A 25,301-nucleotide genomic window follows, 5' to 3' on the forward strand; every position below is an offset into this window, starting at 1 on the left:
TGTTTTCTCCTGACGTCTCAATGTAATACAGTATGCATTTCCAGTTCCACATTTAAGCAGCAACAAATCTCCTACAGGCTGACTTGTCACAAGGCTCCTGGTCTCTTGTTCATGACTTCTCAACACAGACCTAGGTGGACATTGCCTCAAGACTAGAAGGCCTGCAGTCCTCCATAAAATGTAAATAAACTGGTCAGACAATAAGATCTTCACTCTTCTCCTCCAAACTCCAAATACCCTCATTGATGTGAAGTGAGTGTTTTCCTTCTATGTTGTCAATAAGAGGCTTAGTATGTGATCAGCATGAGGGCGGCTGACCTAAATTAGCAGGTGTGTTGTGTGTGATCTTTATCCTGCTCTGAATTCAGTTCACCCTCATCCAACCAGTCTGATAGACTGTAATGTAGGCAGACAGTGACTGACTGGCCTGGTAGTGACGGACCAACATTTCATCTACCTGTGATAGAGTACATTAACATCAGAGCAAGCAAGTTGGTTTGCAGATATACAGTATTTAGCCATTTTCTTTTTCACAAACCCACACAAGCACGTACAGCAGTGGTGTTTAAGTGGATTCTTCCGTTAAGCAAAACCTGATGTGTGAGGTTGGAGAGCAGCTCGAGCAGGAAGGTGAGCTTGAACAGCCTAGACTAGGAAAGGCAGGAGAAATGTAATGCAACTTTTTAACCACACACCCATACAGCTCTTGACAGTCTTAAAGGTATGTATGTTTATCCATTGGTGTGTTGACATGGTGGTGTGTGCATGATGCAGTTAGTGTTTCCAACAGAAGGAGATATATTTAACCACACTTGCTACAGAGGTAAAATCAATACGTTCAGCTGTAGGCAGGGTGGCTGTTGGCTTGAACTGTACGCATAGGCCACACACATATGCTATAAATAACATTCGGCCTTATTGGGAGCACACATACACAGACACACATTACACTTTTTCCAATGTACACACCAGCCCCAGGACACGTTTTATTTGGTTATCTTCAATAACATGAATAACCCACGTTGATTGCTTTTAACTCCAAGATAAATGGGAAAGAAAGATCTCTTACAGATTAATATCCATGAACTGCTATGATTGTTGAGGCAGGTATTTGTAAGTTGCTTTGGATAAAAGCATCTGCTTAATGATTAAAATCTACATGCCAGCTAGGCCAGGAGGAGAGGCAGCTAGGCTATGAGGCAGGGTACAGGCCAGGAGGAGAGGCAACTAGGCTATGAGGCAGGGTACAGGCCAGGAGGAGAGGCAGCTAGACTATGAGGCAGGGTACAGGCCAGGAGGAGAGGCAGCTAGACTATGAGGCAGGGTACAGGCCAGGAGGAGAGGTAGCTAAGCTATGAGGCAGGGTACAGGCCAGGAGGAGAGGCAGCTAGACTATGAGGCAGGGTACAGGCCAGGAGGAGAGGTAGCTAGTCCATGAGGCAGGGTACAGGCCAGGAGGAGAGGTATCTAGGCCATGAGGCAGGGTACAGGCCAGGAGGAGAGGCAGCTAGGCCATGAGGCAGGGTACAGGCTAGCAAGGGTATACAGTATACAGTACAGTAGAACACTGGAGTGTTGACCAGAAACCAAACCAGGCATGTTACAGAAAAGTTATCATATACTTCAAGAACACTGAGAGCTGAAAGGTAAGGTGCTTACTGGGGTAACGATACTGGAAGTCTGCAGTAGTTTCTTGAGAGAGGGGGTTTGCTTTCCTCAGCCTTATTCCATATCAATACAAATCTGTTCCTGCACATTTTAATAATATGCCTATTTTGTTATTTTACTACTTTGTATTACACATTACTGTTACACATTATCTTACTAACCGTAGGGTTAAACTGTCCTGTGAAATCTGTCATGTATTGTTGTTAATTGTCCTTCAAGGGCTTGTAGCTAAGGGAGGGGGTGGGAAACACAAAGCAGGTTTGTCTCAGCTCTCCAGCAGCCAGTCCAGCTCTGCTCTGACTGAGAGACGCCCAATCAGAGTTGGGAAACATTGTTCAAAGATTCAGTTTCACAGTAGCGAACAAAGGTACCAGCAAAGGATTTTCTGTTGCCATTCTCAGACCCAGCTGCCCTGCTCTGGAGACAAACACAAACATTGTTCTGAGCTCCGTGACTTCAGAGGCCAAAGCGAGCACTGGAGCTTTGTTTGAGTTATTGCGGCGAGGAACTGAGGGGAGAGGAGAATGGCATGCATGTTATCTGGACAGGTGTGTTCTGTGTATCCTGGTCTACTGTTCAATCAGACCTGCAGGGTTGGTCTTCATGAAAAGCCTCCTCCTCCACAACCCTTCTCTGCCTCCTCATCTTTCTAACATACTTCTGTCAGAATGTTCAAGACCTGTCAGTCTTCTCGCAGCGTGATGTTTGACGTCAGATTAGGCTAATACACCACCTTATGTCTCCGTTTCTATTGGTGTGTCCACTACATGCCCCCCTGGTTCTCTGTCGGCTCCACCCACTGCACTGGTCACAGGGTGGGTCCACGACGTTGTCTGGGTCACATGACTATAATCAAACACAAAGCAGGATGAATCAATTAGTTTCCCGATTTTTTGTAGCCTGAATAATTCTAGGGAGAATGGCCTGGTCTAGCTGGTCTGGAGAATGTCCTGGTCTAGCTGGTCTGGAGAATGTCCTGGTCTAGCTGGTCTGGAGAATGGCCTGGTCTAGCTGGTCTGGAGAATGTCCTGGTCTAGCTGGTCTGGAGAATGGCCTGGTCTAGCTGGTCTGGAGAATGTCCTGGTCTAGCTGGTCTGGAGAATGGCCTGGTCTAGCTGGTCTGGAGAATGGCCTGGTCTAGCTGGTCTAACTGGTCTAGCTGGTCTATTTTGTATCCAGGGCTATGGTGCCAAACTGTGGAGGCTATTGGAAAGCTCCATCTATTTAGACTAGTTTGAGCCCAGTAATTCACTCCAAGAACACGTCATCACAATACTTAACACTGCAGTCAATACCAGAAGCACTTAGTTTCCAACATCTTTTATCGACCACGGGGCACTCTGCCTAGAGTGGATGTTGATGCTAAGTGGAGGTGGTGTAATCCTCCTCTCAGGTCTTAAAAAGGGTGTGAGTGCTTTGGAAACTTTTTTTAACCAATGGGTTTGATGCTAAGCTGTCGAGGGGGTGTGGGTGGAATGCATGATTACATTTAAATGGCACTTCACACAATGATCCTGCTAAATGACTAAATGTAAAGGATATATCATGATTGATTACACAAGGGCAGCTATTTATCTCCCATTGTTATAATCTGATCATTTCATTGAATCAAAATATCCAGATTAATCCAGTGAAAGTACTCTAGTCCAAATCCTTGTCCCAAGACAATTTCAATCCCAGATCTTCCCCTGGAAGTGGTGTCTTACTTGATGAAGTATTTGACTCCATCTGCAGTGTAGGCTTCCTCCCATCCATACGGCAGACCTGAGGAGAGAACATGGAGGAGGACACCGTCAGCTGGCCTGATCCACACACTACTACTGGAGGTCTGGTGACAGGAGACCTGCGTCAGTTTAGCTTCACAGTGTGCTTCCAACCTGACTTGCCACATCACCAGGCTCAATCTAGGGTGTTTTGACTCATAGTACGATCACAAATGACCATCTCAAGAAACGACCCGTTTTCATTAGCTATTCTGTTAAAAGTCTGGATATGCGATGCTGCAGAAGGGCAGTGTATGAAGGTGTGAGTTTGAAGGGCTGATGGTTATTCAGAGGTGGCCGTCACACCCATAACAACAGGACAGGCTCCCTGGTTGACAGAAAAAGCTCCACGCCCGTATCATGTCTCTTGACCTTGTTTTGTCAGCGTGAATAAAAAGAGGCGCTGATCTCCATTAGAGGCTACTTTATATACTCTTGTTAGAACCCTATACTTTGACAAAGACAGTGTGTGAAATTCATAAGATGCCCTGAAGGGCTACCAAGGCGAAATCTGAGCCCAGCTTTAAACTCTTGAGAAGAAAAGGAACCGTTGTGTGGTGTGTAACTCTGCCCGCTTCTGCTGACAGGTGATGAGGCTAAAGGATTTGGCCACAGATGTAGAAACAGACATACTAGAAGGACAGCTTCTGTTTGGCGGATGCAAATGTATGACAAATAGAGGGGGTGGGGGGGACCCCTCACATACTCTGGAATACATATCATGTAAACACATGTGATTATATCAGCCGGTGCTCCTGTTAATGTACAGAAGGTACAGAAGGTAACTCATACTGCTGTGCTGTCATCTTGTCTATGCTGTGAGATCTGAGAATGCAGCTTTTCGGAGTGTGTCTGTCAAGCCGGACCTGGGGATTGCAGTTCTACGTCAAGAAGACTGTCTCTGAAAACTCGACATAGAGTTCTCACCTTTGTGACAAAGCAACATGATCTCACAGAGAGAGATCCTTGAGTTTGGATCAATAGTACGAGGGTGCATTGTGTGGAGATTTCAGATTGGGTTTCACATCCTTGGATCTTCAACTTCCTGGATCTTCAACTTCCTGGCGGAGAGGCCACAGGTGGTAAGAATTGGTGACTGCACCTCATTCACACTGATCACCAATACATCTCACCTGGTCTGCTCACACGGACAAGGTGGTCAAAGCGGCCCGGAAACGTCTCTTCTTCTTGAGGAGACTGAAGAAGTTTGGCATGGACTCAGTCATCCTCACTAACTTCTACAGATGCACTATAGAGAGCATTCTGACTGGTTGCATCCCAGTGTGGTATGGGAGCTGCACAGACAGGGACCGCAAGGTCCTACGTAGTGCGGTCCATTCTGCTGAGTTCATCATCGGCAGGAAGCTCCCAGCCCTACAGGACACCTACCACACACGATGCCTCAGTAAAGCTGTCAGGATTGTTACCACCCATCTTTCAGTCTTTTTACCCCGTTGCCTTCTGGCAGGCAATACCGAAGCATTCAGTCTCACACACGCAGACTGGACTACAATTTCTTTCCAAGGGCCATCAAGCTTCTGAATGAACATTGATATGGACATCGATACACTGTCGACACTCACACTAGTCACTTTACACACTGTCTCTTCAGCTACTGGTTGCACTTTCAGCTACTGGTTGCACTATCAGCAATATTGCACTAATTGTACCCTTCTTGTCTCTAGGTCAGTATAGGTTATAAGTTTAGTATAGGATATTATGTGTATTATAGGTTTAGTATACTTTATTGTTTATTATTTTGTATATTTAGGAGGTTTATTATATTATATGTTAGCTTATCATAGGTGTTACCTATGTTTTGAGTACTTATATGTTATGTTATGCCAGGTTGCTTTGCGTTGTCTTGTCCAAAGAATTCCAGTGCCCAGTCTGACCCTGTGTTGTTCTGTGCATCTGACAATAGAATACTTGAACTTGAAATGAAAATCCTCAAAGAAATGTTGACAAGGGAGGCCAGAATGACAAGTGATTATGTGTCAGCTCTACTAAAACATGTCTGTAAAACTTTGATGAACAGCCAACAGCAGAGCAGCAACTGGCTGACTGATGGTTTGCTAAAGAGTGAAGAGAATAACATATAGCTTGGATGCTCAGGCACTTTCCCTTCCTGACTACACATGATGAATGAGACACATTTGGAAGGAATGAGAGGGTCTCTCCTCAGCTTGCTAGATAAGAAACATGCCGGGACAATCTGGGATGCCACCCAGCATATGATGCAGGAAGTCAAGAGAGGACCAGGGGAGTGTGGACCCTCATCCCCTGAGAGGGGGCCTGTACCTGGCCTCAGGGGGCCCTGTGAGGGGGGTTCAGCCACGTGAACCACGGGGCTCAATCAATGCTTTGTTCTGGGCCAATAGGCTTGAGTCTGGTGGTACTGAGAAATGAGGCATGAAAGCTGCTTAAGACACTATGACATCACAGAGACACAGAAGGGGAGGAGGAGAGGAAGCGATGAAGGAGGGCGAGGGGGAAGAAGAAGGGTAAAGGAAATTATTGATGGAAGATCCTTGTTGTGCATCCGTGTGTGGCAATCTGTCAACACTCAGTGAAACCTTAATCCAATCTATTGAGGTCAGCAGGGTTCGTTAGATGTAATGAGAACAACAGGACTGTACATACACAGTTCACCCAATCCAATGTGAACTAGTTGATGTGATGTTTATAGGTTGAACGCTGCAGGGAAGCTACATGAAAAAGCAGTGGGCTAACTGTCAGTTTGAACAATCAAATTTGGTCAACTCAATATTTGGTAAAGGACAAGAAGAGACCTTTTGTTGTTCATGAAAGTGTGTGTTTCTCCTGGGAAACTAGTGGGTTAGAGCACCTACAGTACTGCCGACACGAACCTGGACACTGGTAATCCTGTACCATGTTACCATAGTGATGTAACACCATGAAGCGCTGAAGAGGGTTATGCTCAATACTCTCTTTTCTTTAAATAAACCTTGATGATAAATACTATGCCATTGTAATAATAATGTATTCATTTAGCAGAGGCTCTTATCCATAGAGACAAACAGCACAGGGGAGATTTGGACCGGCTAACAATTAAGACAACCCAAGTAGAACTCTATTTACAGTATGAAAGAACTCTATTATATTAAACCCCACGTGGTCATAACATGGACAGACTTAAGAACAGTTATATATTGACCTCTGTTGTTACAGCATGTTGTTGGATTGTATTTCTGACCAGGTCAAGGGACACCAGATCACTGACTGTCATGCACATGTCTGTGTGTGTGTGTGTGTGTGTGTGTGTGTGTGTGTGTGTGTGTGTGTGTGTGTGTGTGTATCTAAATTCTGTCCCTCTTCATCTACCCCCCCCCCCCCCCCCAGCCCACAAGAGCCTCCAGAAATCCAGCCCTCACGTGGAGGACACCCACACCAACCCACTCCAGCTGTATGACTGAGCCCCTTCATTACTGTCCTACAGTCCTACCAAACACAAAGAAATAAATACCCTGCGACATTATACTGCAAGCTAAAACACACAGACAGATGTCCTCACATGCTGCTTGGTCTGAAAGACATGTTATAATGTTACATTCAGCATGGGTATACAGTAGGCTCCAAAATGACTGCAACCCCATGGCAAAGATGAGTAAAAAGTGTTGCGCCTCAGATTTCTTGGTCTGTATTCAACAACCTTCATGCTGACTTAATGCTGTTTTATTGGCAAAGGGAGGTTGTACAAAGCATTAAATGTAGGGGTGCCAACAATTGTGGCACACATGGTTTCAATAAAAAGAAAAATCTTGATCACAGACTTTTTTCTGTACTACTTCAATTGAAGGTCGGATTGTTCTCATTTTTTTACTCATCTTTGCCAAGGGGAGCCAGTCATTTTGGAACCTACTGTATATACTGCATTTACACACACACACACAGTCTCTCAATTTACATTTCCTCTCTGTCAATCTCTCTCTGTCTCTTTCTCTCTGTCTGTCTCTGTATGAAGAGAAGATCAGGATAGAGAACCCTGCAGAGTGATGCCAGGAGGGTTCTTGTTCAGCAGAGGAAGAGCACATAGAGTTTAGGCCACTGTAGAGGGAGTATTTTATTAGCATTCTATACAACTCTGGATTGGTTCATTGAGAACACAGAGCAAAAGTTTCAATACCATGAACCTGAACACAATAGATGTGTATCCACACACAGTCAAATGGACACACTCACAGTCATGGCCAGATATGCACTTTGTTTCATTATGCTCTTTTTTAGCTCTTACAACAAATGTTTAGACGAACAACAAGATCGTCAATCAATAAAATGTACATTTCTGTAACTAATCTAAAGATTGGTTATGTGTTGGTCGTATTGATATAATATTTATTGATAATATGATGTGTTGATTATTGTTGACTACACATGAAACTGCTTCGAGTTGATCTGATTAAGGCAAATTTCGTATCTTATAGAATCTGATTATTTTGTGAAGCTTGATATAAAAATGCAACATGCTCTTTTGAAGCAAAGCTAAATGTCTGGCTCATCTCTGAACCCTAAGCCTCCCTATCGCTAGCAGAGCTTCACTATTAAACACATAGGAGACAATACATTTTGACCCATGTTTGGGTTGTGTGTTGGGTGTACAAGGTTGTGACTATGCATCTGGTTATAATAATGTAGATTGTGTTGTTAAAGTATGGCATTGTGTTTGTATGTACCATGTTATGTTTATGATATTATTACAACTGTTGACATGCTCAGGGTGACGTTACACACCACCATCTCCATATACCCTGCAGTGTGTGTGTGTGTACGTGTGTACGTGTGTGTATATGAATGTGTGTGTGTTTGTGTGTATCTGTCTGTATTATAATATGTGTGTGCGTGCACATATGTGCAATCATGCACATCAACAAAGAAAACCAAGCATCTGGGAAACAGCTCAGGTAAGATGATTTTCTGTAAGTAGAACACCGTATCTAGGCAACACTGACTATAGAGAGATTACATTCAGCGCAAACACACACACACACACACACTTTAGAAAGCCTGATATAAGATTGACCTACTTTCTTAACGCATTACACTCTGATAAGCTAAATTGCTTTTTACAGGGCATTATAATCCCACCTGGTGTCAATTGCTATTAAAATTTAAACACTTTGATATTAAAGACTACATCATACAAAAATACGGTAAACATAATATAATATACAAAATATATTATATATACTGTACTGAAGCAATGGCAAAACATAACAGGCTTGTAGTCTTAAAGATCAACGATCCAACTAACTATACAAAATAATTTTCCTTTTAAATCTTCGGCTGTGAATCACCAGGACTAGGGAGATATAGGGTCAATCCACTGACCAATTAGGGCAGTCAAGGACGTTCCATTGACTAATAGGCAGCTAGGGACACTCCACTGATCAATGAGGTCAGAGAGCGGCTCTCCACTGACTTGACTAATGACAATACATGACTTTGTTGTATTTGGGCCAAAGTGGTTAGGGTTAGCTGAGACTTCTGAGAGGTCAGGAGGTAAGAGTAGACCCTATAGGGGTTAAAGGTTAAACGCTGAACTTCAACTGCAGATCATCCATGGAGTCCTTACTGCTCAGTCTGACTTCCTGTTTAGACACTTTCTGATGAACAGAACGATGATGGCGTCTAGTACTGGTAGAGGTGTTTTTGGACATTGATGCATACACCTACAGAACAGAGAGCTACCTTGAGGCGTCTACAGGTCGAAGTGGAGAGAGGGGGGTCAGATGCAACCCTAAAGGCGACAGCTGCACATACTTAGAGATCCAAACCCAGTCTACAGATAGACGGACAGTCCTGCTACAGCTCCAATAGAACTACTACTGGACAGCTGTTGGTTTGTTGGTCGTTTTATTGGGCAGTTGGCTTGTTGTTCAACTGGCTGGTTGGCTGGTTGGTCTGTTGGTTGGTGGGTCTGTTGGTTGATTGGTTGGTTGGCTGTGCATGCAGTACCAGGGCCAGAGCGTTTACAGAAAGGGACGACACATGCCGGCATGCAAGGAGAAGAGGATAGCTCACTTACAGTCCACCTCCAGAATAGCTCTAACTGTGCGTGTCAGTTCTTTAGCCTCCACCGCCAGCGTGGCGGCCGTCCAAGGAGACTTCTTCACGTGGCGAGCGCCCTGAGACGACCCTGCCTTCACGTCCCCAGAGCTGCAGAGAGAGGACAGGCCAAGACATGTTCAACCAGCTGGAACCCTGACCTAGACCCTAACCCCTAAGCCCCATACCCTCTCCATACCTCCTAAAGATAACTCTGGGTCTAACACCCCAAATCAATGATTGCATTGAGACGGTATGTTAGAACCATCTTCTTCCTATGTCAAAGTCCATATTAAGTATGAATGATGGAGATGGTGCTGGAACTGTGATGAGCAGGATGTGTAATGAATTCCCTTTATCTGAGTGCTGTAGGTCTGTATTTCCAGGAACATTATGGAGTGGACGTCACTTTCGCGCCACACACAACCATGCTGTACTCATCAAGTGGTCAACCTAGTTCCACGATGCCCCACATACCCAAACAATGGCAGACAGAACAGTGAAAATCTTGAATGGGAGACATTCAGGTTTAACAACTCTAGTGTCCCACTGTCCTGTGGGTTGGGGGGAGGGTGTGCTCTAGGTGGGGGGTCGAGCCGGGGGGTAGGGGCAGTGGGGGATACCCAAAGAAACAGAATAATGCGCTTTAGAACCACTCTGACAACTGACTGTAGCACAGGTGTTACCGTTGCACTGACCATGTGTTTCATAAAGGAGGCTAATTGCACACCAGGTCACACATCCTATCTCCCCATCTCTGACCCAGAAACAGCTGCATTACCCAAGCAGACAGACTCTGGGCTCCGAGATGCTTTTTAACTACAGGTGCCCTGGTCCTGTTTCTTTAACCACAGCCCGAATTGTTGTGTCAGTCATAAGGAGGAAGCTGGAGGTTTCATAACCAGTCCAGTGCAAAAGGGTCACAGTAACAAGCCTTAATCCTGTCCTCATTAAGGATCATGCAGGGCTTTAGCTGTGTCAGGGTAGTGTGTGTGTATATGTGTATTTGTGTATGCATGTCTGTGTGTGTGTGTATGTGTGTGTGCTAGGGGTAGGAGGTTCTGAGGGACAGAGCAAGACTTGGCTAATATGCAGTGCAGTCTGCAGGGTCCCTCATTATAGACCCACAGGCTGAACTCCCACTGAGCGTGTGGGTCAAGACACACACAAGGACACCAAGACCCACACACACACACACAAAGGGTAACAACAGGAGGTTTTTAGGATTGGCACACACTGATTAGTACACTTTAGCAAGATGGAATGACTACCATCCGAGAAGAGTCAGATGGCTGGGGAGTCAGATGGCTGAGCGGTTAGGGAGTCGGGCTATTAATCAGAAGGTTGTTGGTTCGATTTCCGGACACGGTGTGTCCTTGGGCAAGGCACTTCACCCTACTTGCCTCGGGGAGAATGTCCCTGTACTTACTGTAAGTTGCTCTGGATAAGAGGGTCTGCTAAATGACTAAATGTAAATGTAAGAGACATGCAGAGTTTGTCAGAGAGAGACGGATGGAGAGAGAAATGAACGGATGGAGGGAGAGAAAGAGACAGACGGACAGAGAGAGAGCGAGTGAGACAGATGATGAGAGATTGAGGGAAAGAAGCTGTGTGCAAGAGAGAAACGGCGAGAGAGAGAGAGACAAAAAGAGGCGCGCTGTTTCTCTACAGTCCAGGGAAAGCAGGCAGGATGGCCTGGGAGCACTGCCTTCACGCAAGCTTCGAAAATACATGCTGCTAAAAGCGACACATTAAAAGTATCTATGTCTCTCAGGCCATTAGCTGCAGCCTTGTGAATGAATCCTTCACTTCATAAGACCCAAACACAGTGCCTTCGATTACTCTCTCTGAGAGAGAAAGATCAAAGTTACCATAAAGGTACAATCAGGACAGGAATAAGAGGGAGTGTGTGTGTGTGTTCACCTGTAGCTTTTCACAGGCCCTTGGTTCTCCTGGAGGAACTCATGAGCAGCCTGAGTGGAGGAGAGTGTGAGTCAGGAGAGAAGACTGTTACTTCCTGAGGTTCAACTAAGTTACAGACTGCAACAGCAACTCAGCAATGAAATATCTATTATATTACTGAGGTTGTTTTAATGGCAACATCTCATCCTTATCTGTTGCATTATTGGTCAGTGATAATTAGTGTAGCAGCATGAGGTTTAGAACTACAGCAAGCTACGTACCTCCACAAACTTGAGCAGTTTATTGGTGGACACCTCAAAGCCCTTTTTGGACCCTTCGCTCTTCCGTAGCTGACACTCCAGGACAGCCACTCGCTTTCTCAGCTCCTCTGTCTCTTCCTGTTCCTAAAATAAGTTAAAGGTCACAGTTTGTTTACCTGATTCTTCTAAAGCTAAATTGTTTCTTTCAGCATCTGATGACTCGATAATAGTATCATTGGTGGTAGTTTGAGATGGTAGGGGGAGGATTCAGACGTTGCCAAATCCAACGGGCTTGGCAACTGTCCAGCATGAGCTAAGGGCCAGATAGTAAGTCATACGGATGGAGTGACTTGTAGTGTTGCTTGTCATATTTATACATAATTAAAAAATGTTTGTCTGATGTCAATGACATCACACTAAAGTACTTGCTCAGCAACCCTTTACTGAATAAAATACAGCACACATTGACCTACTTATGCTGGGGAAGGGAAAACCTGGAGTGGATTCTACCAAGACCAGGAAACACCCGGAGACCAGAGGAGAGGGAAGGTATCCTTGACCTTGGACTGGGCTGGCTGTCCTCCTCTCTGGGCCTTCAGCTCGGCAATCTCAGCCTCCAAGAGATGGACCACCTCCTCATAGTCCATCTCCATCCCCCGAGCCTGCTTCTGGGCTGCCTCCGCCAGGTGGAGCCGGCTCTGCAGGGCACGGCTCTCCTCTGCTCCAGCCTTCATATCCTACAAGGAGACGAGAGGAGGACAGAGAAGTGACTAAGACCAAATGACTTATCTTTGTCACTGGATTCAAACGGATGAACACCTGAACAAAGAAACACTCACCATTGTATCTGAGAATGAATCTAATCACTAGTTTCACCCTGCATGACATTTTAAAGGGCACAACCTAGACTGTGCTGTGTGAAAGTAGTGGGGTAGGCAGCATTATGTCCTCAGCATTTCTTTCGCAAAGAACAGGAATGTTGATTTGAAGAGCTTTGGCTGCAATGTTATCTTTCTCCAAACCTAGTTAAGTAGCAAAACTAGTAACTGAATAATGAGTAACCTTGAACCACGAGCTCCATGTTTTGGTGTGCCCCTTCAAGTCTGGATTTAGCCTTCTGCTCTGTCACTGCTCATCAGGGTCATGGCCCAGCAGTAGGGAAGAGTGAAGGCCCATGGTCATGCTGAGTCATTCTAGCATGCTCTAGTGTCTGAGCTGATCACTCCTGGCTTACTGAGTCGGTCTGCATTGTGCACATAGTGGAGAGCACAAACTCATAACTTGCTGCAAAGCTCAGGAGGAGGATTGTCTTGGGACGTCTTGTCTAGGTGTAGCTCAGTGGTTAGAGCGTTTGACTGCAGGTTAAGATTCAGATCCCAGGTTCAGATCCCCACCTGTATGTTGCTTTGGACAAAAGCTTGTGCGAAATACATTTATGACATTGTATTTCTAGTGCTCAATGTCATAATGGGAATTGACATGGGGATTCTTAAAAACCTGATTCAGCCTGAAGGACCATTTGGCTGACTTTATGCCGTGCAAACAGCCAGTTGATAAATGATTGCCCTAACAAGAGACTTCCCCTTTGTCCCACAGTCTTTGCTAAATTCTGTTTTCCTTTTGACAGCAATGGAAGCTTAAGAATCCAGCAGGTATTTTCTGCTTTTCAGACAGCGCTGCTTGTTGCTGGGTGTGGCTGGGTCTGTCACGCTCAGACACGCCTCACGGTCTCAGCTCACACGAGAGACTGACACAGCGGACATGTTAACGACACATGATGGATGGGATACCACACCTGGTGACGGCATCTTACCCAACTGTCAGAGACGCATGTCAGCTGATGCAGCAGGCCCAGGGTTCCACTAGTGGTGGAGCTCTTAACTGACCTCAAAGTTTATGCGGTGCTGATTTAGATTCCATACATTTACATTTACATTTATTCATTTAGCAGACACTTTTATCCAAAGCAACTTACAAGAGAGAGCTTTACAAAAAGTGCATAGGTCAATGATAATAAACAACGAGATAACCCCAAAAAACATTGCGGGTAGCCAAAACATGAAGCCTACATTGTGAAAAGCAAATAAGTGCCAATGGGTGCAACCAAAAGAGCATGTAGTTAAACAAATTTCAATTAAACAACATGATCCTCGAAAGTGCTAGAGTGTACCTGGAGGAAAGCAAGGAACAATAATATAATTCACAGCGAGTACAAGCAGTTAAATCAGTTACATAACAAGGATGTAAAGGAGATCTGCTGTCAATAGGAGACACCCCTTTAGTCTCAGCTTCCTGACCTCATCCAGGTTTACAAGACCCAAGGTCATAACACTTAAACCCAATACCAGACCTAACCCTAGCACTAACCCTAAATATACACACCACCAGGGTCGGACTGGCCGTCGGGAGAGTCGGGAGATTTACCCAACGGACAAATCAAGTCAAATGTCCGCGGCATAATGCAAAATATATATATATTATAATAATACACGGCGTGGGCCGGTCTGTGTTTCTAAGTCCTGGGCCAATTTTCAGTCCCAGTCCAGACCTGCACACCACACACCAATCTTACAAAGGCTTGGGATTGACTTGAGTTAGATGAGGAATGGCTCGTCCATAGGAACAGCGGGGCACGGATGACAATCATTGTGAGCACACAACATTAAAGAAATACATACTTCTACATCAATACTCAAAATACATACATGAAACGTCAAAACAGTGTGGTCACTTTCTCACAAGGCCATGTGGTTCAAATGTGGTCTACATCTGTACCTGGATATTGATGTGTGTGGTTTATGTAACTCTCCTTTCAACTCAGGCAGGGGGACGAGGAGCGGAGGAGAGATTTAGACTGTGGTTCTGACTCAACACAGCATAGAACTATTTTGGAACCGCAGCCTCACTTTTACCATGAGCCCTCTCACCCCTCAGAGCAGGCCTACACATCAGCTATGCCTCTCCCTCCCTCCCCCACACACACACACACACACACACACACACACACATACACAAACGCAGAGCTTCTCAGAGCTTTCAACACACTCTATAGTTTCAGAGGACAGTACTTGGACTGCATAGTAAAGTGTTCCTATAAGACTGATCTTTGAAAATATATCACTTTGCACTGGTGTGTATTGCTAAGAACTTCTTCTATTCACAGGGTTGGACATCAGTGTGTGTGCGTGTGTAGAGCTCCTCCTAGTGGATGTACAATTTCCAGACTTTCCACCCCAAACCACATCTATTTCGCAGCTTGACCCTGAACACTGGGCCAGGCGGCCGTCTGAAAGGCAGTACTGCGTCTTTAAGGAGAGGTAACTGACCTGTTGGACCTTGGTGAACTCCTGCTGCATCTGCTGTCTCAGTTTTAGTGACTCAGCCACCTGGTCCTGGGGACACATGGCACATACACACACACACACACACACAGTAAATAGTAAATAGTCAGAGACCAGTTAGTTACAGCAGGGTCTGTGGACCAGAGTCAGTATACCTGCAGTCTCTTAATCTCCCTCAGGGCCTCAATGTGGTCTTTCCTCAGTCTCTCCATCTCCTCCAGGTCATCAGAATCTGAAAGTGATGGCTTTACACACGCACAAACACACACACACAAACACACACACACACAAACAGACAGAGGTTTTCTCTTTCTGCATGACTAGCAGCATAAAGCACATTATAAAACCAATATATTTAACCAAATAAAAAAAAGCAAAAAATTATATGCAATGAAACGGGGAGAATGTCCCTGTATTTACTGTAAGTCTCTCTGGATAAGAGCGTCTGCTAAACGACTAAATGTAAATTAAACTGGGGCCTTCACATATGCCCATAGAACTGCACCAACTTAACTAAAACTCTCAAAGGTTATTAACCTGCTAAATCAACAGATTGATACTGCCATCACTTACACAAAATAACAACCACTTAGACTCACTACATATTGTTGTCACATGAGGGCATCACATTAGATGTTGCTACTGCTCTTGTGTCCAGTGCTCAAGACAGAAGATATCAAGTATCCTTGACTGGTTAAATTAGATTTAAATTAATGAAATAAAAAAAAAGATCACCGATCTGTAGAGCCCTGTGACTTACCTGCGGGTTTCTAGGTGACTCCAGTAGACTGGATAGGTCATCGGAATTGAACCTTGACCCCGGCCCCGTACCTGACTCCTCCCACTGGAGATTAAACAACTCCCTGGTGAGGCTCTCAAAGTCTGCACACACACACACACACACACACATATATACCAACACACAAACACACACGAGGAGAACATATCAAATAGAGTTAAAGAATGTTTGGGCACAGATTCAAGTAGGAGGCTGGTCGTTTTGGCAAATGGTGTCAGGATAGATAGAGATATAGATGGATTAAAAAAATGGGTAGAGATGCAGAAATATAGAGGGGTGCGGGGATGGAAGGATGATGGGACAGAGAAATGGAGGAATGGCAAAACGGAGAGATGGAAGCATGGAGGGAGTGAGGTGGAGTCTTACCAGCGTGGGCCACCGTTCCAGCTGGGTCTGTCTGTAGCCTGGCCTTCAGCATCTGACTCTGCACGTCTGTGGGCTTCAGGCCAAGTGCATCCAGAGCCTGTCCACACACCCACACACACACACACCCACAGCGGAGGCACATCAACAAACACACACACATTTACCACCCCTAGCGTGACTGAGACTGGATGTGAATGCTGTGTATTGATTGGAACAGAATGCCGTGGGAATGTAGGCAGAAGACTTTGGCAGCTACATGTGGGCAGAGACACTCACATACATACGTACACACAGACACACATACCATAAATCAAACACACACCATAATCCAAAAACACACCCTAATAGAGGAACAGATACACAAACATGGGAACACACAGCTATTTGATTAGCTTGGAACAAATGCCAGGCCAGTCGTAATAGCTTATTGAACAGTTGATCTGTGGAGACATCATTACATCCCAATGACCTTTGTAAAACAATGTCCCAATATGCTGGGAACCAACTGATACCAACTAGCATGCTGATGTTTCTGGTATTTTCTAGAATTGCCTTCTTTGCACACAGACTTTCAAGCCACAGTATTCACCATTCACACACACCACCTCCCCACACACACACACACGCCACACACACACCCACACACACACTGCTGACCTGCTCCAGTCTTTCCAGTTTGAGGCGGCTGCTGGAGCACTTCCTGTGTGAGGATTCCTGACTTCCTGATGGGGTTTCAGGGAGACACAGGTCAACATGCAGATGAGTGAGCAACACATAGACGCACACACATACACAGAGTATGTACACAGACAAACACTCATGCTACTGACTGACTGACTGACTGACTGACTGACTGACACTCTGGCTGGTTGTTTGAGAGCCTGGCAGAAAGGATGTGACCACAGCTTCCCTGCTACAGATCTCACACTTGTCCTCCCCAGGCAGCACGCCACTCGCCATCTGTCTCTCGCTCCACCCAATCGGCTTTCTGACGCACTCAGCTACCAGCAAACCTGATCAGCATCCAACCCTTCAGAGCACAGGGCTGTTTCCTTCCGTGTCTCTACTGTGTCTGTGTGTGTGTGTGTGTGTGTGTGTGCATGTGTGGGTTTTAACAAAAGACAATTGCTGATCAGAGATGGATGGCTGCGTGAGATGCTACTCTGTCATTAGAGTGGCCGGGTATGTGAATGTGTAAGTGTGTGTGCATGCGTGTGTGTTTGCGTGACTGACTTTATGATGTGACGCTTCTAACTGTTCAGAGACAGATAAGGCCACAGGGTAAAATGACACACATTCATTTGACTGCTATCTGTCATTTGTGTGTGTCTGTGTGTGCTTCCAACCTGTTTGGACGCTCGTTTGTGCCTGTGTGTAGGCGTATGTAAAGGTTTTCTCCAAGCCAGTAGGAACATGATGTTCAGATATGTGTTGTGTTTCCCCTAGCACAGACACAACAGGGCACACCTGATTCTCACAGGCGGTGATTAGCGGGCGCTGAGCGAGAGAGCAGGCCGACAGAGAGAGACAGGGTCACACACACACCAGATCTCTCACCCGGTTTGGCGTCTGTGACGGTGGCACTCTCAGGTGGGGAGGGGATACGTGTCTGCTCCTTTCTCACAGGAACCACCCGTACCTGCAGGCATGAACACAATTTAAACATGAGCCTGCTTTATGTGTGTGTGTGCACACGCGTACATACGTTTGTGTGTCCAACCTGACTGATGTTGACTGAAGGCAGAGTCTGGCAGTCAGGGTTGAGGTTGGCGGTGACCCTGGGGATCAAGGAGGCCTGGGGGGCCTGGGGGGGCAGGGGGGCCGTAGAAGGCAGCGTGCTGGGGGCCGGAGGCCTGGCCTGGGGCACAGCTCCACTGGGGGGGGCCTGGTTGGAGACAGGGCTCTGTGGACCACTGCTGGAGCTTGATGAAGACCTCCTTCTGATGAAGGCTATCTCCACTGTGGGGTCTGGTCTACATACACACACACACACGGCGTCTATTAGGTCTTTTTTCATCTTCTAACACTGCTTGTACTGAGGACGCAGAGGCTGTGCTCCAGCGCACCTGAGTTTGGTGCGTGTGATAATGCTCCTGGCCTCCTCGTACGTCACTCCAATAAGGGACTCTTTGTTGACTGACACCAGCTGGTCTCCTGCCATCAGTCTCCCGTCCTGCAGGGGGCCATAGAGAACAGGCTCAGTCCACAGGCTTGCGTGTTTTGGAGCGGTTCTACTATACAAAACACCGCTAATGCTGCAGGTGCTGTTACTTATTTGACCACTGCTAATGCTAATGCTGATATACAATCACTCTTACTGTTACTAACAGTGCTGCTGCCTGTTTCATCAGGCATAATTAGGAGACCCCTGAGAACCATCTAAGCCCCCCAGACTGAACAGTGTTAGACCTGACAAAACTTTTAGCGCTGTGAGGAATGAACCAATTGGATTAAAGCTCTGTCAGTAGTGAACGTATCAGATAGTCACCCTCTGGCAGTCTCCTCCCACCACCATTTCCTGAATGAACACCATTGGTCCCTCGGCTCGGTTGGCTCCACCCTTGATGACAAGTCCCAGGCCTGTTCCCTTGGAGACGCATATCAACTGAATGACGCTGTCACTAGGGAGAGAGATAGAGAGAGAAAAAAAATAGGTTGACATGGAGGGCCCAGGCACACTGTACATGATTAATAACACAATGATGCTGCGCTGGATTTGAGACTGCCCTAATCTCCTGCCTCTGCCTCTAGTCTGTAGACAGAGAGGCTGTGTATCTGAGCAGTTCAGCCAGGTGTAATCCCCATACTTGTTATTTTAGAGTTTGGACTCTAAAAGCATCTCTAGTCTAGCTATGGGGAACCCTGTCTGGCCTGCACGAGCCTTCTGTGGACCACAGCACGGAGGAAGACGGCTCGGACTCCCTGGACTCACGTGAAGGCGTGCGTCTGTGCGTGTACGGTGAAGGAGGAGGTGGTGTAGGGGGGGCTGCTGTTGTAGGGGGGAGCAGGGAGCCCTGCCTCCTTGGGGCTGAGAAGTTGAGGGCTTGTGGATCTGGAGGAGGAGGAGGAGGAGGCTGTGTCTGTCGTCTTGCCTGAGGAAAGAGGGAGAGGAGGGAAACGGAGAGACGGGTGGAAGGGGAATGCAAGTTTATTGAGTTCATTCAAATGGCCGTACATGTTATGAAGCCGTTATCAACACCTTCAACAGAACGTATTATCAGCAGCACGGGACATGTCCGGAGGTCCACTCGTTAGTAATATAATGAGATTCTATCAGTGTGGGCGTTTGAGCAGCCGTGCTAACCTGTGGAGGTCTGGGTTGGAGAGATCCTCCCTGATCCCGCACTGCTGCTGGAGCCATACTTCTCCATCAGCTCCAGGAACTCCTTCCTGAAACACACACACACACAGGCAGGAATGTCCTGGTGAAACTGTACGATGGATCTTTGTCTCCCTCCAATGGACACAAACATTCACTGGTTGTATTTACAATAGCGTGGCAAAACGCCTAAAGCCCAATGTCCATTACGGGCTCCCTGTTGTGTTAGCTGCTGACGGAGGATGATCTTAATTTAAGTAGATGAGATGGCTGATCCTGCAGACAGCTGATCCAGACACACTGTCTCAGACGGGGCCTTGGTCTGCTCACCTGGCTTCATGTCACCGTTGCATAAACTGTCTGCCCTGAATAACCAGTTAGGAGTCCCCTCAGTCCCCCTGTGTCAGTGAGTCAATGAGTCAGTTAGACAGTTCCACACTCACACGCTCACTCACTCTCTTGTGCACTGGCTCACTTTTTATAACTCATTCAGTCTCACTCACTCACCCACTCACTCACTCACTCTTTGACTTTACCTTAGATTCCTCTCTAAGACTTTGCTGTAAGTTATCTGAACCTAGGTCGACATGACTCATAATGCTGTTGTTGGCGGCACTTAGCTGGCCGACAAGTTTATCTCAGGGCGCAGTGCAGCCTGTGGACAACTAGACTGCTGTCCCTATTGTGTCACTGTGCATCTGGCTGGGGGTATAACGTCACTGACAGGCAAAATTCTAGAGGCAGCAGAGTGACAGGTCTGTTTACATCATCCTCATCAGCAGGACAGGAAGAACTGTGAACAATGTGACACGTTTTCTATTTACCCATGTGAACCAATACACCACAAACAGTTCTGTTTCTGTCTCTTTCTAACTCTTGTCCTCTCTTGTTCTCTCTCTCTCCTGGAATCCTTCTCATCCTCTCGCTCATCCTCTCCTGGCTACTACTTTAACACCATAAATACTGTAATGTTCTTACAGTCCTAGTATTCTTTTCAGATTTATATCGAAAGCAATCAAACGGCTCATTAGCATTAGCTGCTAATCAGATTAGGCCCATTACAGTAAGCAGGACAACATTGATGCATGAGCTAACTCTTTGTTATGTCCAGTGCTTCCTGTTGTCATTCAGGGCTACACGGAGAGGCACTGGGGTCCAAATAAACCGAGGAACAAACGAAAACGATACACCTGTACAGAAATCTGAGTTTACTGCCGTAGCAATAACGTAACAAAAATAGGGAAATGTTATATATTGGTTACCTGGACTCATCATCCCTGGCGACCAAAAGGGACATGTGATTGGAGGCTGAAGCAGAGCGAAGTATCTCCACTGCCCTATAGGATCACAAAATAGCAGTTTGTAGTAGCACACTTGGGCCAGACCACAGTCCTGTCTCTGACAAACACACCTCAACTCTAAGAACACTCCCTGCAGTGAAGACTGAAACTGAAATAAAGCACTGATATGGACATGCTGTCCGTTTAGTAAATCGTTACTGTAACTTGTTGGGATGCATCACTTTGCTTAGTGTAATCAGAAAATATACTGAGTTCATTTCAAATGTAAATAAACAAGCCATGTCATCTCTAGCACTGTGGACAATTGACCTACCTGTCATTAGTTACGCCAACCAAATTGTTATTATTGACTTGCAAAATTAGGTCACCTGCCTTAAGCCGCCCTAGAACATAGATGAAGGTAGAGAAGAGAGAGAGAGAGAGAGAGAGAGAGAGAGAGAGAGAGAGAGAGAGAGAGAGAGAGAGAGAGAGAGAGAGAGAGAGAGAGAGAGAGAGAGAGAGAGAGAGAGAGAGAGAGAGAGAGAGAGAGAGCATTTTCACATCATCGTCATTCATATTTGAACAAACCAAAAACAAAGAAAAAATAACTAAAATATTCACAGCAGTTACCATCCTGAGCAGCCAAGCCACCAGCTACCACTCGTTTGATGAAGAGGCCAAATTCCTCCCCGGTAACCTCCCGGTAACCTCCGATAATCTTCACCCCTATAGAGGAAGCAGTAGACAGTTATTCTGATAGTGAAGGAGCTTAATGAGCAGCTAGCCTCAGGTCACTTTCACACCTCTCAAAGAACTGTTGAACTTGTTAACTCCTGCCATGTTTCTGGAGGCAGATGTATATTCATACAGTATACAAGTATGTGGCTACATAGATAGGATTACAGGGGAAACAGATGTAGGGTTACATATCTAAAGATTACAGGTATATAGATTTATCAGTATATCAGTACATAGAGTTATAGGCACATCAATAGAGCGTTGTAGGTAGGGTTCCTGTGGGTTGTAGACATAGCTATAGATTAGATTAGGATTACTGGGATGGAGATATAGGATTATTCTGTTGGTATATATAGATACAGGTGTTGCTTTACAGATAGAAAGGCAGACGGCAGACAGACAAACAAACAAACAGACAAACCAACAGACAAACAAACAGACAGACAGACAGACAAGCAGACGGCAGACAGACAGACGGCAGACAAACAGACAGACAGAGAGACAAACAGACAGACGGCAGACAGACAAACAGACAGACGGCAGAGAAACAGACGGATGGACGGATGGACGGATGGACGGGTGGATAAAGAGAACGTGTTTAGATCAGTAATACAGACCAAGTCCCTTCTTGCAGTCAAAGAACTCCAGTCTTTGCACGGCTCGGTTGATGCCCTGAGGCCCCATGATGGTCCTGAAACACACACACAAGTCCGCTGTCATCTATCTCGTACAGTACATCCCTCTTTAACATTCCTCTGTTTCATCCCTCTGTTTATCCCTCCGTTTTTATGAAGGGTATAAACCCTCCTCCCCTGTGGGATGCAGAGAGAGGGCTCTCTTTAGGCTCTCGTCATATGACCTTCTTTCTCAGGATTCAGCAAAGAAATAATCAAATCAGGCCAGGATTTTGTTTATTCCTTTGTTTATACTGTGTCCCCATGTTTCTGCGAGTGAACTCAGCACTCGGTCACTGTTCCAACTTGACCTTAGCTAAACCGGCAATTTTCCAACCTCACAACAACAGTCAGCAGGAAGAAAAAACGTCTGTGACTGTAAACCAGACATGAACTACAAAGTCATACCTGACTGTGTGCTGAGTCCCAGTTTTAATCTCATGTGGACAACTCAGTCTGACCGGACTGGCAACACTGACCAGCCAGAGTTCACTTTGTGTATGTGTGTGTGTATATCTGTGTTTGTTTGTGTGTGTGTGTGTGTGTGTGTGTGTGTGTGTGTGTGTGTGTGTGTGTGTGTGTGTGTGTGTGTGTGTGTGTGTGTTAGAGAGAGAGGGAGAAAGAGGGAGGGAGGGAGGGAGGGAGGGAGGGAAAAATTTGGAATGAGTGAAGTAAAAATCAATGTTTATGCTTGTGTGTGAGTCTGTAACTTAATAAAACATTCTTCTTCCTTGGCCTACAGTACTGTCCAAAGATATCTTCTCCTTAGTGTATAACAGCAATAACACTCAACTGGATTTTCTATGAGTGTGTGTCCACTTTGGTCCAGTTATGTGGATTGTGATCTGTCAAAAAGACTCAAATGAAAGGTAAGACGGTGACGCAATAACTCCAGAGAAGGTTCACAAATAACCCATGGGTTGGTATATCAGAACATAAGGCACAGCAATCTAGTGTAGCTCATTTGTTGCGCTGTCATAAGGAAATTGAAACTGAAAAGAGGCTTGATACGATTGACGCATCACAAATATACCATGGCTCTTAACCAATCATTATGCGAGGTCGGAAGTGCTCATTGTATTATGAGGTTAATTGATGTGAGAATGTGTCATACTATTAGCTGTGTCCCAGGGCTTATCCATAGATATGATATAACAAATGTGATTAAATATAGACATTTTAATATTTGATTTGACAGACAAAGCGACAATAAGAAATATTGTGAAATCTATTGTCCTAGTTCCAAATTCCAAGTTTTGGAGTTTAGGCACAGAATCTGGCAATAGGTTAATATACACGGAAAAAACAAGGTTTTGAAGCGAGATCTCTGTGTTCTTAGCGAGGAACAGGAGAGTGTGGAGAGGACTGGCCTGTCTGATTATAATCCCTCTGACTGACAGGAGCAGGCGTACTCTCTAACTAGGCCAGCTACCACAACCTGACAACAGCTATGCTGGTTCACTGGGCAGGGACACAGACACAGGCGGCTCATAGCATGCTCTGCCCTGCTCCGCTGGGTTCTGTCGCCCTCTGTTCTGTCCTCTCCTCACCTGTCCTCTGTTCTGTCCTCTCCTCACCTGTCCTCTGTTCTGTCTTCTCCTCACCTGTCCTCTGTTCTGTCCTCTCCTCACCTGTCCTCTGTTCTGTCCTCTCCTCACCTGTCCTCTGTTCTGTCCTCTCCTCACCTGTCCTCTGTTCTGTCCTCTCCTCACCTGTCCTCTGTTCTGTCCTCTCCTCACCTGTCCTCTGTTCTGTCCTCTCCACACCTGTCCTCTCCTGCCCTCACGCTTTCTACTCAGTGTGAACAGAATTTCTGTACAGTCGTTGTGTGAGAGACAGTTTGCAGGCAAGGATATCAGATCATCTTGTACACAACTAGAGCTGGACTCATGGCACCCTGTCACATCATCCTATCCTGACCCTTGACTGCATTTACAAAATGTTTTCTTTGCTCTGGGAATTGTACAGCCAGGTACAGCCTACTTGTTTGACCGTAAATTGACTGTGCCCATCACAGACACGGATTAGTTGTTTATTCCTCATGGGTATAAGGTCAGCGGAGGACAGCAACTTATCCACCAACTAGGAGAGTACATTAACTATGACACAAGGAAACAATTAAACTGATCACTTAATCGCTAGCTAATCTGTCTTAGCAGCCCGGGTCTCTCATAAGAGAACAGACCGAACGGAACACACAATTACATGGTAATGTGGTAATGTAGTATGCAGGACATGCCAGTTTGATTCATTCAAGGTATAGACATGGCAGTTACAGTACTTACAGCTGAAGGCTGTCATTGTAACTCTGTGGTCCTGACTTAGGTAACTACAGCAGTACTCTGCCCTGTATTTACTTTGTACCATATAGCCTGTGTTTACCTGACCACAAAGTATATGAGCAGACTCACATTTAGAAATGGGAATCTAGTTAGGATTTCTTGTCTTGTTATTATCACCCAACGGTTTCTGTAATAGATGTGTCTCAAACCTGATAATATACACTAAATGTGTTGCTTACACATGGCAACCACAGTTAGTCTGGGACCAACTGCAACCAACGTTCCACACTGAATACTGCACTACAGATATCCAGTCAGATCAAAACGATGGTAAACTACTGACTCACTCACAACAAGGAAGAAAATTAGATGAAAGTGAAGAAAGAACACAAAGAGAGGGTGGACATACCAGTAGAGAAGAGAAAGTCCATCGAAACGCTCTGCCTCCTGAGGGAGAAATGGCATCTCACGGACAGAGATGGATACAACACTCACATGCAGGCACACAATCACACTCACTCATACACACACATACTGCACAGCCATGAAAGAAGAGTCAGTAGTTTGTAGATGAGATGAGAGGAGACGGCAGTAATGGTTCAACCAGGGTTGATCTGGAACGGAAATCCGCCTAGACAGAGGGAGAGGCACGCTTACCTCTCTTCACTAATCCACTCTGATACATGTCCAACACTGGCTGTCTCTGCCTGAACCTTATCCTTTTGTCCACTGACTGGCACTGGGGAAGACATACACACAGAAGCACACACACGTTGCCTACGCACACATGCTGTCAAACATACACTCACACACACACGTTCGACTGAAAAATACATGGAAGAA

At 45.7% G+C, this 25,301-nt stretch overlaps 1 protein-coding gene across 3 annotated transcripts; it reads right to left on the bottom strand.

Moving 5' to 3' along the window:
• Window positions 1-1,176: 1,176 nt before the first annotated feature.
• On the bottom strand, window positions 1,177-25,134 carry stxbp4 (syntaxin binding protein 4). 3 transcript variants are annotated; one of them, XM_062474368.1, is made up of 23 exons: window positions 25,116-25,134; window positions 24,868-24,992; window positions 22,120-22,193; window positions 21,395-21,490; window positions 21,099-21,168; window positions 20,747-20,821; window positions 19,470-19,555; window positions 19,098-19,257; window positions 18,654-18,786; window positions 18,232-18,338; window positions 17,871-18,138; window positions 17,723-17,804; window positions 16,823-16,887; window positions 16,166-16,262; window positions 15,761-15,882; window positions 15,156-15,245; window positions 14,986-15,051; window positions 12,220-12,396; window positions 11,681-11,803; window positions 11,421-11,470; window positions 9,478-9,608; window positions 3,375-3,432; window positions 1,177-2,514 (listed from the first exon to the last, which is right to left on the bottom strand). In XM_062474368.1, exons 2-23 carry the CDS (start codon window positions 24,921-24,923, stop codon window positions 2,403-2,405), a joined length of 2,298 nt encoding a protein of 765 aa, XP_062330352.1. In that variant the 5' UTR covers window positions 24,924-24,992; window positions 25,116-25,134; the 3' UTR covers window positions 1,177-2,402. The 3 variants fall into 3 exon arrangements, with proteins under 3 accessions (XP_062330352.1, XP_062330353.1, XP_062330354.1); XM_062474369.1 differs by lacking the exon at window positions 25,116-25,134 and having other exon boundaries at window positions 15,156-15,215; window positions 24,868-25,109; XM_062474370.1 differs by lacking the exons at window positions 9,478-9,608; window positions 25,116-25,134 and having other exon boundaries at window positions 24,868-25,109.
• Window positions 25,135-25,301: the final 167 nt, after the last annotated feature.

This window comes from Osmerus eperlanus, chromosome 12 (assembly GCF_963692335.1).
Source record: "Osmerus eperlanus chromosome 12, fOsmEpe2.1, whole genome shotgun sequence".
NCBI lineage: Eukaryota > Metazoa > Chordata > Actinopteri > Osmeriformes > Osmeridae > Osmerus > Osmerus eperlanus.

Bases quoted from the DNA above. Each gene is read 5' to 3' on its own strand.
- stxbp4 (XM_062474368.1), bottom strand. From the start codon at position 24,923: ATGCCATTTCTCCCTCAGGAGGCAGAGCGTTTCGATGGACTTTCTCTT. The intron at 21,169-21,394 runs GTAACTGCTGTG...TCTATGTTCTAG, and splicing joins TGGCTTGGCTGCTCAGGATG to GGCGGCTTAAGGCAGGTGAC. The intron at 15,883-16,165 runs GTAAGACTCCAC...GTGTGTGTGCAG, and splicing joins TGGAACGGTGGCCCACGCTG to ACTTTGAGAGCCTCACCAGG.